Source organism: Diceros bicornis, chromosome 14 (assembly GCF_020826845.1).
Source record: "Diceros bicornis minor isolate mBicDic1 chromosome 14, mDicBic1.mat.cur, whole genome shotgun sequence".
NCBI lineage: Eukaryota > Metazoa > Chordata > Mammalia > Perissodactyla > Rhinocerotidae > Diceros > Diceros bicornis.
Genome location: NC_080753.1, coordinates 49,716,188 through 49,732,340, shown reverse-complemented (window position 1 = coordinate 49,732,340; position 16,153 = coordinate 49,716,188). Strand labels below are relative to the sequence as shown.

General features: G+C 36.9%; 1 protein-coding gene across 2 annotated transcripts in view; it reads right to left on the bottom strand.

The window, feature by feature from the left end:
- Positions 1-16,153, bottom strand: part of NUP153 (nucleoporin 153) — a 69,377-nt gene that overhangs the window by 19,985 nt on the left and 33,239 nt on the right. For both annotated transcript variants that reach the window (XM_058555197.1, XM_058555198.1), the window contains exons 10-14: positions 15,505-15,557; positions 15,127-15,253; positions 6,376-6,513; positions 5,651-5,749; positions 4,515-4,602 (exon numbers count right to left, since the gene is read on the bottom strand). In XM_058555197.1, coding sequence (XP_058411180.1) covers positions 4,515-4,602; positions 5,651-5,749; positions 6,376-6,513; positions 15,127-15,253; positions 15,505-15,557 — 505 coding nt within the window. The remainder of the gene's footprint in view (positions 1-4,514; positions 4,603-5,650; positions 5,750-6,375; positions 6,514-15,126; positions 15,254-15,504; positions 15,558-16,153) is intronic.

Genomic DNA, 16,153 nt, shown 5'->3' with positions numbered 1-16,153 from the left:
TTAGCGGTTAAGTGCATGCGCTCCGCTACTGGCGGCCCGGGTTCAGATCCCGGGCGTGCACCGAGGCACCGCTTCTCCAGCCATGCTGAGGCCGTGTCCCACATACAGCAACTAGAAGGATGTGCAACTATGACATACAACTATCTACTGGGGCTTTGGGGAAAAAAAAAGGAGGAGGATTGGCAATAGATGTTAGCTCAGAGCTGGTCTTCCTCAGCAAAAAAAGAGGAGGATTAGCATGGATGTTAGCTCAGGGCTGATCTTCCTCACTAAATAAATAAATAAATAAATGTTGAGTATGATAATGGTTTTGTGATTATATTTTATTTTATTTTTTATTGTTTTGGTGAAGAAGATCAGCCCTGAGCTAACATCCATTGCCAGTCTTTCTCTTTTTACTGAGGAAGATTAGCCCTGAGGAAGATTGCCAGTCTTCCTTTTTTTGCCGAGGAAGCTTAGCTAACATCTGTGCCCATGTTCCTCTATTTTGTATATGGGATGCCGCCACAGCATAGCTTGATGAACAGTGCGTAGGTCCACCCCTGGGATCCGAACCTGTGAACCCTGGGCCGCCAAAGCAGAGTGCGTGAACTTAACCATTATGCCACCGGGCCTGCCCCTGTGATTATATTTTTAAGGGGGAAAGTTTCTGTTTACAGACGAAATATGTTTGGGATTATTTCAAAATAACCTGAAAGGTGTGTGTGTTTGTGTGTGGGGGGGGGGTGGCGGGGGGAGAAGGAGAGAAGGAAGAAAGGAGAGAAGGAGAAACAAGACTGGTCATAAAATGGTTAACGTTGAAGCTCGTTAAAGAGTATATGGGGATTCAGTCTACTATTCTACTTCTGACAATGTCTGAAATTTTCCATAATAAAATATAAATACCAGGTTTTTCTTCTTAAGTATTTGACAATTTAAAAGTAGTGAGTAAAGTAGTTCTAAAAACCTTACCTACTGCTACCTCACACCATAAACAAAAATTAATTCAAAATGGATCAACAACTTAAACAGAAGAACTAAAACCATAAAACTCTTAGAAGAAAACCTAAGAGGTATATCTTGATGACCATGGATTTGGCAATGGATTCTTAGAAATGACACCAAAAGCCCAAGTAAAGAAAAAATTGAACTTCACCGAAGTTAAAAGCCTTTGTGCATCTAAAGACAATATTAAGAAGTGAAAAGACAATTTATTGAATGGGAAAAAATATTTGCAAATCATGTATTTGATAAGGATCTAGTATTCAGACTATATAAAAGTGCTTACATCTCACAAAAAAAAGACAAACCAATTTAAAAAGGGGCAAAAGACCTGAATAGACATTTCTTCCAAGAAGATAGATAAAGGGCCAACAAATACATGAAAAGATGTTCAACACCATTAGTCATTAGGGAAACGCAAATCAAAACCACAATGAAGCCTCTTTTCACACCCACTAGAATGGCTATAATCAAAAAATAGAAAATAATCAGCATGGTGAGAATGTGGAGAAATTAGAACCCTCATACACTGCTGGTGGGAAGGTGAAATGAGCCAGCTATTGAGAAAAACAGTTTTGTAGTTCCTCAAAAAGTTAAATACAGAACTACCATTTTGCCCATCAACTCCATTCCTAGGTATATACATACTCCAACGCATTAAAACTACTATTCAAATACAGGTACATGCATATTCATAACAGCACTATTCACAATAGCCAAAAGGTAGAAAATAGCCCAAATGTCCATCAATGGATGAACAGATAAATTATGATACATCCACACAATGGAATATCATTCAGCCATAAAAGGAAGGAAGTACTGATATGTACTACAACACGCATGAACCTGGAAAAACAGTATGTGAAAGAAGTCAGATGCAAAAAGTTACACTGGATGATTCCAGAATAGGTAAAAACAAAGAAACAGAACACAGATTGGTGGTTGCCAGGAGCTGGGGGATAAGGGAATTTGGGAGCAACTATTTTACGGGTAAAGGTTTCCTTTTGGGAGTGATAAAAATGTTTTGGGGGGTGGGTGGCCCCATGGTGTAGTGGTTATGTCCAGCACGCTCCGCTTCGGCGGCCCAGGTTGACAGGCGCAGACCTACACCACTCATCAAGCCATGTTGTGGGGGCGACCCACAAACAAAACGTAGACGAAGATTGGCACAGATGTTAGCTCAGAGCGAATCTTCCTCACAAAAACAAAACAAACCAAAAACAACTTTTGGAACTAGATAGAGGTGGTGGTTGCACAACATTGTTAATGTATTAAATGCCACTGAATCGTTCCCTTTAAAATAATTTTGTCTTATGTTAATTTCACCTCAATAACAAAAATATGCTCAAAACCCAAACCAAACCAAACCAAAACACCATTCCTACCCTCTCTATAACTGTCAAAACAAAGAAAATATATGCTTTTATCACTTTACTCCATTCTATCTTCCTTTGTAATCAAAGTTATATTCCTTTTGTAATTTAAGGTAAATTTTAAGGATTCCCTGAAGTGTATTAAGAGATGGAAAAAGAAGATAATGGAAAAATTAGCTCCTGTCACAAAGTAATTAATCATGACTTCCAGATTTTCAATCAGCTTTTTTTTTTTTTTTGTGAGGAGGACTAGCCCTGGGCTAACATCCAATGCCAATCCTACCCCTGTTTCTTGAGGAAGAGTGGCCCTGAGCTAACATCCATGCCCATCTTCCTCTACTTTATATGGGACACCGCCAGAGCATGGCTTACCAAGCGGTGCGTTGGTGAGCGCCCGGGATCCGAACCTGTGAAATCTTGGGCTGCCAAAGCGGAGCGTGTGCACTTAACCGCTTGCGCCACCAGCCGGCCCCCTCAATCAGCTTTTTAATGATAGAAGTGGTGAAAATCAGAGGTGTCAACGTGAGAACAGTTCTCACAATTCTATATATGCCATTCATAATAAACTCTGAGGTAACGAAACACAAAAGTTGTTTTAACAAATTGTTACTCATTCAGTTACCATTAGCAAAGCATTAGAAAAAACTGGGAAGAATTTTAATGCCTCTCCTCACAACCAGGCATGAAAATGGTAATTTGAATAGATTTTCCTCTTAAATTCATTGTAACATTAAAGAAAAAAAACCTTGTGGCAAGAAGTACACCTGAAATGTACCTGTTACTTTCTCAGGGCTATTTATTCAATAAAAATTAAATTGCAAACACACCAGTCAAATTCTTATTTTGTGCCACTCCCATAATCTAGGCTCTTATCTTTCTGATCATCCAAAGCTAAAGACCTCTCTACCATCTATGTCCTCACTCTCTGATTTATTTATTTTGTGTGTGTGTGTAAGATCAGCCCTGAGCTAACACCTGTTGTCAATCCTCCTCTTTTTGCTGAGGAAGATTGGCCCTGGGCTAACATCTGTGCCCATCTTCCTCTACTTTATGTGGGATGCCTGCCACAGTGTGGCTAGACGACCAGTGGGTAGGTCCACGCCCGGGATCCAAACCTGTGAACGCTGGGCCGCCAGAAGTGGAGCACACAAACTTAACCACTACACCACTGGGCTGGCCCCTCTAATTTATTTTTTACTCTATCTTTTGAGAGAGGAGCTAGTTCACGAAAATTCCAAAACTCAGCAGATAGCCAAAGAAACACTTCTGGATAGGGCAACAGCCCCTTAACTGATGTCTCAGCCTATAGTACCACCACACACACACTTAACACACTGCTGTGACTCCACAATACCCATCTCAGGCCCATAAAGATCACTCAATGTTTTCCTACTACATTCAGATTAAAATCCAACTCTTTAGCATAGCATTCAAGAATTTTTAGAATTTAAAGCTACCTCTCAACCTCATGACAAATTATTTGCAATTTTCAAAGTATGTCATGCTTTTTCTCTTGTTCTCTTGCATTTGCTGTTTGATTTTCTTGGGTAAAATGCCCTTGTTTCAAAATTCTTGACCTGAGTAACTCAGCCCAGATGATTCTCCATTTCTCAAACACTAAATACTTGAAAGAAACCGCCACTATCACAACAAAACCCTATGATTTAATTATCTGAGTATTCTTTTTTTTCCCTCAATTATGCCCATTTCTTGAGTTTAGAAATTATGTATCACGATCTGCAGAGGCCAGCATAACACTCACACATAAAAATGCTTGTGAACTGAAGAGTAAACCTAGAGATGGAATTCACAGCAATTATAATCTAGACAATCCTTGGATTTCTTACAATGAGATTTCATTAATAATAAACTGTCACCGTATTTTGACTAAACAGAGACAGTGTATAAATTTGCTGTTGTGACTATCCCTCTCACAACCAAACAGTAACACATTTACGGAGCTAAATATATCTGAAGAAAATTACTAAAAAGCACTGTCAAAAGACTGATACTGGCTCCTGTTTTCTTTTCAGAGCAATTTTCATTCAAATGAAAGAAAGCATTTACAAGAACTGTCAAAGGTGAAAGAAAGAATATGAAATACTAATTTAATGTATGTAACTCTTTTTATGTTGAAATTTGTGAGAAATTTTTACTTACCTGAACTACTTGTAATTGGTTCTGAAAAACTAGTAGAGCCAGAAAGTTCAGCTGTTTTTGCAACAGGCACACTAAATGTAAATCCAATCTGTAAACAGAAAAAGTATCCTTTAAGTGTCAATTTAGTTTTAAACAAATATCAAATATAGAGCTTTTTTAAATTCCAAGTCAAAAAAATATACTGAATTTCACGTATTCTAAGATTCATAGTTTTTCATATTTTACAATCTCTAAAATTGGGATGCTTCTTATAACGAGTTTTGTGTCATAGTTTAACAGCAGCATTTTTAATTTCTTAAGCATTTTTTTCTTTCAGAGCAATATGTAAAATAATGTGTTCCTAACATCTAGTTCTGGGTTTCTGACTGCCATTTTCTAATAAAAAGTATATGAGACTTTTTGGACAATGGACAGATTTCAGGCATGAGGCAGGGAAATCACACACTGATCTGGAATATCTAGCTGTGACAGAAAACAAGGACACAGTGAAAAATGGAAGGCAAATTTTAAAATGATACACATGCCAAATATCGTTGGGGCAACCTGAATGTTAAACTTATGCATTATTCTTCGCCCAAAATATTTATTTCTTAATTATGAAACAAATACACATTATGGGACATAAAAACCCAAAACTTTTCTAGATTAAAGGCAATTCAAAAGACATGTTAACTAAATGTAATACGATTTAGCTGATTACATCCTATCTTAATCAAATCTAGGACCAAGAGAAACAAAACAGCAATTAAAGGACAGGCTGGGGCTGATGGGGAAATCTGACTGTGGATTATGTTATTATTATATTATGTTAAATTTGGGGGGTATGATAACTGTACTGTGCCCATGCAGAGGAATGCCCTTTTTGTTAAGAGAACATATGGAAAAGTATTAAGTGTATCAAGATGTCTGCATCTCAACTTTCAAATGGTACACGAGAAAATGCATACGTGTATATGTATATATGTAGGGAAAAATAGAGGTGTTTATTCATCCAAGTTTTCTGTACACTAAAACTTTTTTCTAAGTCAGAAGAAAACTAATGGTACTTCTTACCACTAAGGGCGTCTTGGATTTGATAAAAACACAGTATGCCTTCGAAATCAATAAATATGAAATACGGCTTGCTTGCTACTTACGGATGATGGAGGTAGTACATCTGCCTCAGTAGATTTTACAATTGGAGATGAAAATCTAAACATGGGACTGCCAGTGCTGTTCGGAGAGGTCATTGGTACCTGGTTTTCCAAATTATTAAAGAAATGAAACAAAAAGAACTTTTTAGAAAAAGAAGTTGACACTAAAATAGACCTTAAGCAAATTAATTATTCCAAAGAAGCCAAAAGCAATTTGTTTTCCTTTCAGATTTAAAAATCACTTTTTAACTTGTGAAAAATACCTAACAGTAACTGCTATAAAATCTAGCTTCCTCTTGGAAGAGGAGTATACACTATTTTAGAGGTGAATATTTGTCTAAAGAAGAAAGACAACGTTTATAAGACTATGTTCAGGAAACAAGCCAAGAAGAAAGCATAAAAATTTCAGAAGCAGATTAATCCTACTTGAGAAATAGAAACATAAATCCGTTATTACCAAAAAGGTATCTTAATGGAAACATTGTTTAAAAACAAAGTTACAGTCATCTCTTTCTCTCATGCACTGCATAAGAATTGAAGAACACTCCCATTATAATGTATCCCTTATAATGTAAATTAAAAACAAAGCAAAACACCATTTCCATTTTTCTCTTCTTACTGTTATTAACTTTCATAGCGAAATTAATCACTGCTTTAAATAGAATATTACGTTTAAAATAAAGAATAAGAAAACAAAAATCACCTCTATTTGTACAATCGTTTTATACCTTGTTTGTTAATGACTGCGAAGGATTAACGGGTGATGGAGAGGAAGTTGTGATCACAGAGGAACTAAAATTGAAGGTAGGTAGTGAAGAACTGGTGATGGGTAGAGAGATTTTTGGTAATACTGGTACTTCCATTTCCTAAAACACAACACATGTTTTATAATGATATATTTCATCTTTCATGTCATTCCTTTATCTCTACTTATTTTCAGGTAGAATTCATATAGTTACAGGCAAATTTAAAATAGGGAGAAGGTAGCACCATGCAGTGTTAACAATGTGGGCTCTTGAATCAAAAAAACTAAACAAGATTTGAATCCCAGGTGTGCTGCCAGCCAGCCATGTGACTTTGTGAACCTAACTGCCCTCAGTACCAATTTCCTAATTGGTGAAAATGAGAAAAAATTTAATATACCATAGTTTGGGTATTAATATGAAACATAAAGTTATACATGGTCTCGGCATGTAAAATAAGCAGCATTTAATAAACTTCAGTTCTGATGAGCCTGGGGAACTGCCTTGGTTTTTAACTCAATACAGCAAAGACCACTGCAAGTCTCAAATGACCCAGATTAAGAGCAAACAAAAAAGAGTCCTGCTTCTGCTAATGGTGAAGTAACTCGTATCTGACCAATGCTCTGATGGGTAACAATTATAAACTCTGGACAATATATAAAAAACAACCATCTGAAACCACTGGAAAGCAACCAAAAGCAAGCAGAAACTGGAGGGGAGAAGACACTTAGAAGAGAAGGGCACTGAGTAAGCTGCTGCTTCTTTCAGTTGGTGCCACTGAACGGCTGAAATTCAGAGACGAAACTGCAATCTGTTGGCTAAGGAATCAGAGGACAGACTAGGTAACCCCAGCAGCTAAAAAAAAGGAGAGATGCAAGAATGAAGAGGCCCAGAAGGGGAGCCCCAAGTCTGCACATAAACTGTCCAAATCTCCAGCAGAGCTGTACACTACACGTGTGTAAGGCAGATACGAAACAGCCAACTAAGACCAAAGAGTTTTAGCTGCCACCCACCACAGAAGAGAAAGAGTTTGAGTTCAGATAAGTTCACCGCCAGCTATAACAAACTGAATACTTCACATGGATGCAGTTTATTGTACATAAATCATCATACCCCAAAAAGGGCAAAATAAAGACGCTTTCAAATAAAATGAGACTAAGAGAATCTGTTGCCATAAAATCTGCTCTACAAGTTCTTCAGGATGAAGGGAAATGATATCATGTGGAAACAAAGATTTCTGGAAGAAATAGACACTTTTAACTCCCATCTCTCAACAATTTAATAGACTAACCAGACACACCGTACCCCCAAGAAAAAATTCAGCAAGAACAAAGATCTAAGAAATACTATCAATGATCTTATCTAACTGACATCTGCAGAGCACTATGCCCAAAAACCGCAGAATATACATTCTTTAAGATTCATCAAGCAGACCATATGCTGGGCTATAAAACAAGTCTCCATAAATTTCAAGACATTAAAATCATAATTAAACACATTTCTAAATAATCCATGGATCATAAAAGAAATCAAGGAAATTAGTAAAAAACAAAAAAGCACTACTATAAATCTTCTAGAAGAAAACAGAATTGTTTTGCAGCTGGGGGATAGGCAAACGTTTCTCAGGACACAAAGAACGGTAAAAAGATAACGGGGAAAAAAAGATAAATTCAAACTTCATAAAACTTGGAACATCTACTGATCAAAAGATACTGTTAAGAAAATGAACTGGCAAGCCAGACCGGGAGAAAATATTTGTAAGCCATGTATATGACAAAGTACTTGGGTCCAGAATTTATAAAGAACTCCTACAACAACTCAAGAAGAAAAAGATAACCCAATTTTTAAAAAAGCAAAAGATCTGAACAGACACCTCACAAAGGAAGATATACTAATGGCCAATAAGCACATAAACAAGAACACAACATTATTAGCCATCAGGGAAATGCAAACGAAAGTTACAAGATACCACCATACACAAAGCAGAATGGATAAAATTAAAAAGATGACAATCAACTACTGGTAAGGATGTGGAGTAATGGAAAAGCTCATACACTGTTGGTGGGAGTATAAAATGTTACAATCATTTTGGAGAAAACAGTTTGGCAGTTTCTTAAAAAGTTAAACACGTACCAAACAACCTTGCACCTCCACTTCTAGGTATTTACCCCAAGAGAAATAAACATATGTCTACAAAAAGGTATAAGAATAAGAATGTTCATAGCAGCTTTATTCATAATAGCCAGGCACAGAAGAATACATACTGAATAACTGTATTGATGTGAAGTTCCAGAACAAGCAAAACCAATATATGGTGGAAAAAAGGAGAACAGTGATTGCCCCTGGGGTAGGAGGAGATGAGTACTGACTAAGAAGGAGCATAAGTAAACTTTCTGGAGTGATAGAAATGTCTGACACCTTGACAGGGGTTTGCGTTATACAGGTGTAAACATTTGTCAAATTCATTAAATGGTATACCTAAGAATTTTACATTTTATTATATGTAAATTTTTGCTAAATTAAAAAACAACAAGTATTTAACTCTAGTTCATGCTATGTAAGCTGAAGTATTTGGGGGCGAAGTGTACTGATGTCTTCAACTTACTTTAAATGTACCCAAAAAATAATAAGATGGATATTTATTTGATAAAGCAAGCAACAAAATATTAGAATCTAAGTGCTGGGTATATGTATATTCACTGCACAATGCTTTCAACATTTTTTATGTTTGAAATTTGTCATAATCAAATTTGGGGGAGGAGGAAGCAAACAAAAGATGCATTTAGCTACTTCTGTAGGGAAGTGTCTTCCCATCTCCAACCCTTAGCCTTATTTTCTTCCCTTTAGACACTTACAACACCTGGACACATCAACTGAACAACCTATATCTCGTGCTAACTCATTAAGCCACATACCTGGCCATGCTGGTTCCTTATATTATTGACTTTGAACCAATTCTAAATTTAACTCCTATTTTTTTTTTTTAAGATTTTATTCATTTATTTATTTTCCCCCCAAAGCCCCAATAGATAGTTGTATGTCATAGCTGCACATCCTTCTAGTTGCTGTTATGTGGGACGCGGCCCCAGCATGGCCAGAGAAGCGGTGCGTCGGTGCGCGCCTGGGATCCGAACCCGGGCCGCCAGCAGCAGAGCACGCGCACTTAACTGCTAAGCCACAGGGCCGGCCCTAAATTTAACTCCTATTCACCAAAATTTTAACTTAACTAATCAGAAGCGGGTCCTGAATTTGGGAGAAAGTCAGGAATTCTAACCGGATGCTTCAGACACTTCAAGCTAAACGCAACTGTCATCAAATATGTGACTTACTATATACTACCTTTGTAATACCTTTATATGGGTTATCTCACATGAGGTAGATACTACTGTTGTAGATAAGGAAACAGAGGCAAGGAGCTATATGTCTTAATATCACACAGCTATTAAATGGCAGACAGCCTACAGACACACAAGCTTAATATATTTATTCTTCTTATCTCCATTTTACAGATAAAGAAGCTAATGTACAAAGAGGTTAATTTGACCAAGGTCATTCAACGGCTAGTAAGTGGCAGGATGCCCTGACAAGGCAATAACAAGCAATTAAATCTCACCAAACTCAGTCTTATTACATACTGCTTATATATTCTCTACCAATGAGCTTTTTCATTATAAATACCAGATTGATATCACAGGAGAGGCAAAATGTCAATATGTTTAGTGACTGACACATAATCTTTACAAATTCTGGAATCTCAGATAAGGTGAAAGCTAAAACACACTCCTACTATCTTATATTGCAAAATGGGTTATTTTCAATATAGAGTTCTAGTAACCTGAACATTTAGTGAATCAAAATACACCAATCCCTGTTAAGCTGCAACAGTATCTGAAATTAGCATAATTTGTTTATATTCAATTAAAAATAAAACTTCTTTCATTTGACCTTTCCTGAAAGACTTCATTAAAATACCCACAAAAATGAATCTTCTTTTACCAAAAATTCCCATTAACTATAACTGAATCAAGAAACAACTAGTGGTCTAAATATATTTGACACCTGAAACAAAAAAACAGCACTGGATACAAAATAAGTAAGGAAGCATCTATCCTAATCTCTTCTATACAGATAAAAAACACAGGGTAGGTAGAAAATTTGGAGCAGCCACCCATTAGTACCTCTTTCCTCAGGAATGTAGAGACTATAACCCCAGTGCCAAACAGAGCTAGGGACAGAGGAGTTGGCTGAGGCATCCTGGGATGTGAAATTGGCAGTTGGCAGTTGGCTGGAATGAAGAGAGGGGGCCCAGAGAAGGGGGGAGTTGATAAAGAGGTCTAGGGGGTTAGATGTTCATCAAGTTCTTCACAGTTAGTATACTAGGGGATAAGAGCAAAAGTAAATAAATTTTTAACTCCTCCCCAAATGTCTCAATACAGCGAAGTCATACTAAATACATATCTGTAAGACACCTAAAACTGAGCTACAGACATCAACTAAAGATCTCAGAAACTGTATCTTTAAAAATTGAAACTGAAGTGAAATAAGCAAAATTCACAAACCTGTCTTCTGGCAAACACCAAACCAAGCTAATATTTTCCTTATACAAGGATAAACTAAACAAGCAGGGCTACGAATTTTACTGAGAAATATAAAAGCCTGTCTAAAGAACAAGCTCATGCTATATTAATCAGATACTAATCTCCTTATGTATACACAGCCAAGACAAACCTGTTTTTAAATTTTATTTTCTTATTGAGGTAACACTGGTTTATAATATTATATAAATTTCAAGTGTACATTATTATATTTCAACTTCTGTACAGACCACATTGTGTTCACCACCAAAAGTCTAGTTGCCATCCGTCACCATACAAATGTGCCCCTTTTCCCCTTTCACCCTTCCCCCACCCCCCTTCCCCTCTGGTAACCACTTATCTATTCTCTGTAAAACATGTTTGTTGTTGTTTTTTTCATCTTACACATGAGTGAAATCATATGGCATTTCGCTTTCTCTTATTTCACTTAGCATAATACCCTCAGGGTCCACCCATGTTGTTGCAAATGGCAAGATATCTTTTATGGCTGAGTAGTATTCCATAGTATATGTGTACCAAATCTTCTTTATCTGTTCATCCATCAATGGACACTTAGGTTGTTTCCAAGCCTTGGCTATTGTGAATGATACTGCAATGAACATAGGGGTGCACATATCTTTTTGAATTAACGTTTTCGTATTCTTTGGATAAATACCCAGAAGTGTAGAATAGCTGGATCATATGGTAGTTCTATTTTTAATTTTTTGAGGAATCTCCATACTGTTTTCCATAGTGGTTGCACCAATTTACATTCTTACCAGCAGTGTATGAGGGGTCCTTTTCTCCACATCCTCTCCAACACTTATTTCATGTCTTTTTAATTACAGCCATTCTGACAGGCATGAGATAATATCTCATTGTGGTTTTGATTTGCATTTCCCTAAAAATTAGTGATGTTGAACATCTTTCCACATGCCTGTTGGCCATCTGTATATGTTCTTCGGAAAAATGTCTGTTCAGACCCTCTGCCCTTTTTTTTTTTTGCTGAGGAAGATTCACCTTGAGCTAACATCCATTGCCAACTTACTCTTTCTTGTTTTCCATGAGCTGCTGCGACAGCATGGCTGCTAACAGACGAGTGGTGTAGGTCCGCGCCCAGGATCTGAACCCGGGCTGCAAGAGCAGTGTGTGCAGAACTTACCTAACTAGGCCACCAGGGCTACCCCCCCTGCCCATTTTTTAACTGAATTTCTGTTGTTGTTGTTGTTGTTGAGTTGCATGAGTTCTTAATATAGTTGGGGTCATTAACCCTTTATGGGATATATGATTTGCAAACATCTTCTCCGAATTGGTAGGCTGTGTTTTCGTTTTGTTGATGGTTTCCTTGGCTGTGCAGCAGCTTTTTAGTTTGATGTAGTCCCATATGTTTATTTTTTCTTCTGTTGCCCTTGTCTGAGGAGACATATTCAAAAAGATACTGCTAAGACCAATGTCAAAGAGCGTACTGCCAATGTTTTCTTCCAGGAGTTTTATGGTTTCAGCTCTTACATTCAAGTCTTTAATCAACATCAAACACACTAACATTCACATTTTAGGTGTCCCAGAAGGAGCAGAGAGAGACAAAGGGACAGAGAATTTATCTGAAGAAATAACAGCTTGATGCTCGTCCCAGACGTCCCTTAAACTGTCGTCCTTAATTCTTTTTTCTCTGTTCTGTTCAGCTTGGGTGACTTCTGTCTACTCTGTCATCCAGACTGCTGATCCATTCTTTTGTGTCATCTATTCTGCTCTTGATTCCCTCTAGTGAATGTTTCATTTCAATTACTGTATTTCTCAGCTCTGATTGGTTCTTTTTTATATTTTCTAATTCTTTGTTGAAGTTCTCACTGTGCTCATCTATTCTTCTCTTGAGTTCAGTGAGCATCCTTATGACCAATACTTTGTACTCTTTATCAGGCAAACTGTTGATCTCTGTTTTGTTTAGTTCTTTTTCTGAGAATTTGTCCTGTTCTTTTATTTGGAACACATTCCTCTGTCTCATATTGCCTACTTCTCTGCGCTTACGTCTATGTACTAGGTAGATCCACTGCATCTCCTGATCTTGGCAATGGGGCATTATATAGGAGATGTCTTATGGTGGCCAGCAGCGTGCTCCCCTCTCGTCACCTGTACCAAATGCTTCAGGGGTGTCCCCTGTACGCACTGTGTGTGCCCTTCTCTTGTGGTGGGGCCAGTATTGCTGCAGGCAACACGTCTGTTGCTAGCTTGCTCTTGGACAGCAGCATCGTATCTCTGCCTCTTCCACTCCTCTCTGTGTTGTCCCTTGTTGTGGAGGTTCTTTTCATCCAGTTTCCAGATCTCAGAGAAAATTATTCCACATGTAGTTGTAGGTTTGTTGTGTCCATGGGAGGAGGCGAGCTCAGGATCCTCCTACACGTACACCATCGTCCAAAAACCCCCACTTCTTAAATGTAATTAATCACGTCTATGTAAAGAGCTTTAATGACAAAAGAAAACCGGTTTGCTAACTACAAAATTTTATATTCTGTATGATCAATGGCATTCAAGACTTTAGTTTTCTTTCAAGATGGTAGAATATATTAATACATTCTCTTCCTTCACAACATTCCAGCAGAGCAACAAGTAGAACCTAAGGGAAAGACAGAGCCTCATGACTAGTAACGGAGCCAAGGCCCCTAGCCTAATCTCAAATATCAAGACAAGGCAGGCTATACGGCAGAAGGCCCAAACTGTCAAAGTCATGATTCTAGTGAGTCAGAGAGGCACAACTACAAAACTGTTAAATAGGAAAAGAGGAGTTAAAGAAAAAATGAGATAGAAAGACGTTCCAATCTAAATAAGCCTGCAAAGTAAAACACCAATAGACACGAAGAAAATTAACACTGATACATACAACAATTGCAATCAAAACATGACTTCATAGTTAACAGAAAGTGTTATAGAAAACTTCCTGTTTAAACATCTGAGAACATACTCCTAAGAAACTCAGGAGTCAATGAGGAAGTCACAAATGAAATGTTAATTAGAAACAAACCACAAATGAAAGCACTATGTATCAAAACTTAAATGATCCATCTAGGCTGAAATTCATTTATAAAAAGACTGATATGAGACCTGAGTTCAACTCTAGTTAGAAAACAAATACAGCAACCTATAGACAGAAAGGTTAATTTAACTAATCTTTAGTTAGTCTCTACCTTTTTCAAACTTTCATGTTCAGAATATATAAAGAACTCTTCCTAATAAAAGAAATAACCCAATAGAAAAAATGGATAAAGGAAGAGAAAACCAAAATGGCCAAGAAACTCACAAAAAGATGTCTCCCTTCCTTAGTAAACAAGGAAATGCAAAATAAAACTCCAATGGCATACCACTTCACATTCACCACATTAGCAAACATTTAAAAATCAACAAAATCAAGTACTGGAAAGGATAAAGAAAAAGCAGACTGACCTACTATCATGTGGAAGCATTAAATTGTAAAACTACCTTGAAGAGCAATAAGGCAACATCTAATACATCGGAAGATATATAATATCCCCTATGATCCAACAATTCCATTCCTGGATGAATAGCCTAGAGAAAATACTGTATGTGTGCCAAGAGAGAAGTACATAAATATTCACCTTAGCATGTATTAGTAATCAACCCAAATGTTCCCTGGAGAATGGATTTTGGTAATCTTCATACTGGATAAATAGTAACAACGAAATTCAATAACCTAGAGTTACCTTTCACAACACTGATAAGTTTCACAAATAATATGAAGAAAAAGGCAAGTGAGAAGAATACATACAGTATTAAGCCATTTATGTAAGTTTCAGAAATGGGGAAAACCTAACTATACAATAATATTCTGAGGGTCAAATAATTTCAATTGCAATTTCTCTTATTTGAAGAATTATAGCTTTTTAATGATACCCATGAAATTTAAGGTACTAGGTTACGTTTTCTGTGTTGTCACAGTGAAGGTGGTTAAAAAAACCTGGTAGTTTAAAACACATGCACAGAGAGACACATATATATTTTGAAGGCCCTGCTTCAATGGCAGATTATTCTTGTGCTGAGTTTCCCCAAACTTCACCCCTCCAAGGGACCTCCAGGTCTCCCCTCACCACCACACCACACCACACTACAGCTTTTAATAAACTTCAAGAGTATTAAGTATATAACACCCTACCTCTTCCTCTGGAGGTTTAGATGCCACAAAGCGTGTTCTTTCTCGTCTCATCTTGCCGCCTCCACTACCTCCTCCAGAAGATAAACCATTGGCTGCAGACATACTGAAATTTGGGTAAGAAAAGCCACTAGGCAAAGAAAAAGAAAATTAAAACAAATGATATATTACTCTGGTCCATAACGTGTTAACTGAATACCTAAAAATTAGAACTGTTAACAAAAAAATAAACGTTCAGCTGTAATTGACTTTAAAAGCTGACAGATTTTTGTGTGTAATGTTTCTATTTTTTTAACCTTCTTAATCTTCAAAAAGGCATATGCAAATCAAATACGGACTTTAAAAATTAAGTATAAAGTTTAGCTATAAAGATGACATTACCTTTCTCGTTGTTCTCTACTTTGTCCTGGTGTTATGTTTTTTTCAGATCCAGTCTAGAAAAAATAAACACACCATATTTACATGCTTGCTTATTTGTTTTAATTTTCTTAACACCACCCTTCTATCTGTGAATGTGAATTTGGAAATTAAATTTGGAATTTGAATTTGGAATCAGAAACTTTGTTTTTTAGTTAATGAATCCTAAAATTCGCAAGTTATACTCTGCCTTCTGAATGGTAACCAACAGTTACAGTGTGATTATACACATATAATGTCACTGAGCACAACTGTCCTTTCAACAAAATGACAGTATACAAAGTTAATATACTTACCAACAAGGAAAATACTTTTACTTATCTTTCATTATGGCTTATTAAATGTGCAAGCAAATTTACAAAGATATTCCTTTTAAAATGATTCTCTGCAACTTAGAGTTCCTCCACTGAAAGGAATCAGGGTTCCCTGGAGAAATGGACGATTACAGGGCTGGGGCCGGAAACTCACAAGATAAGCCTGGATTATTTTATAATATCAAAAAGCAACTAAGTGCTCAAAAAATGGTGGGGATATAGTAAATGGACACAGGAACCAGTTTGAAGGCCAAATAATGGGAGAACATGAGCATAAGAATAAATAATGTTAATAAAGA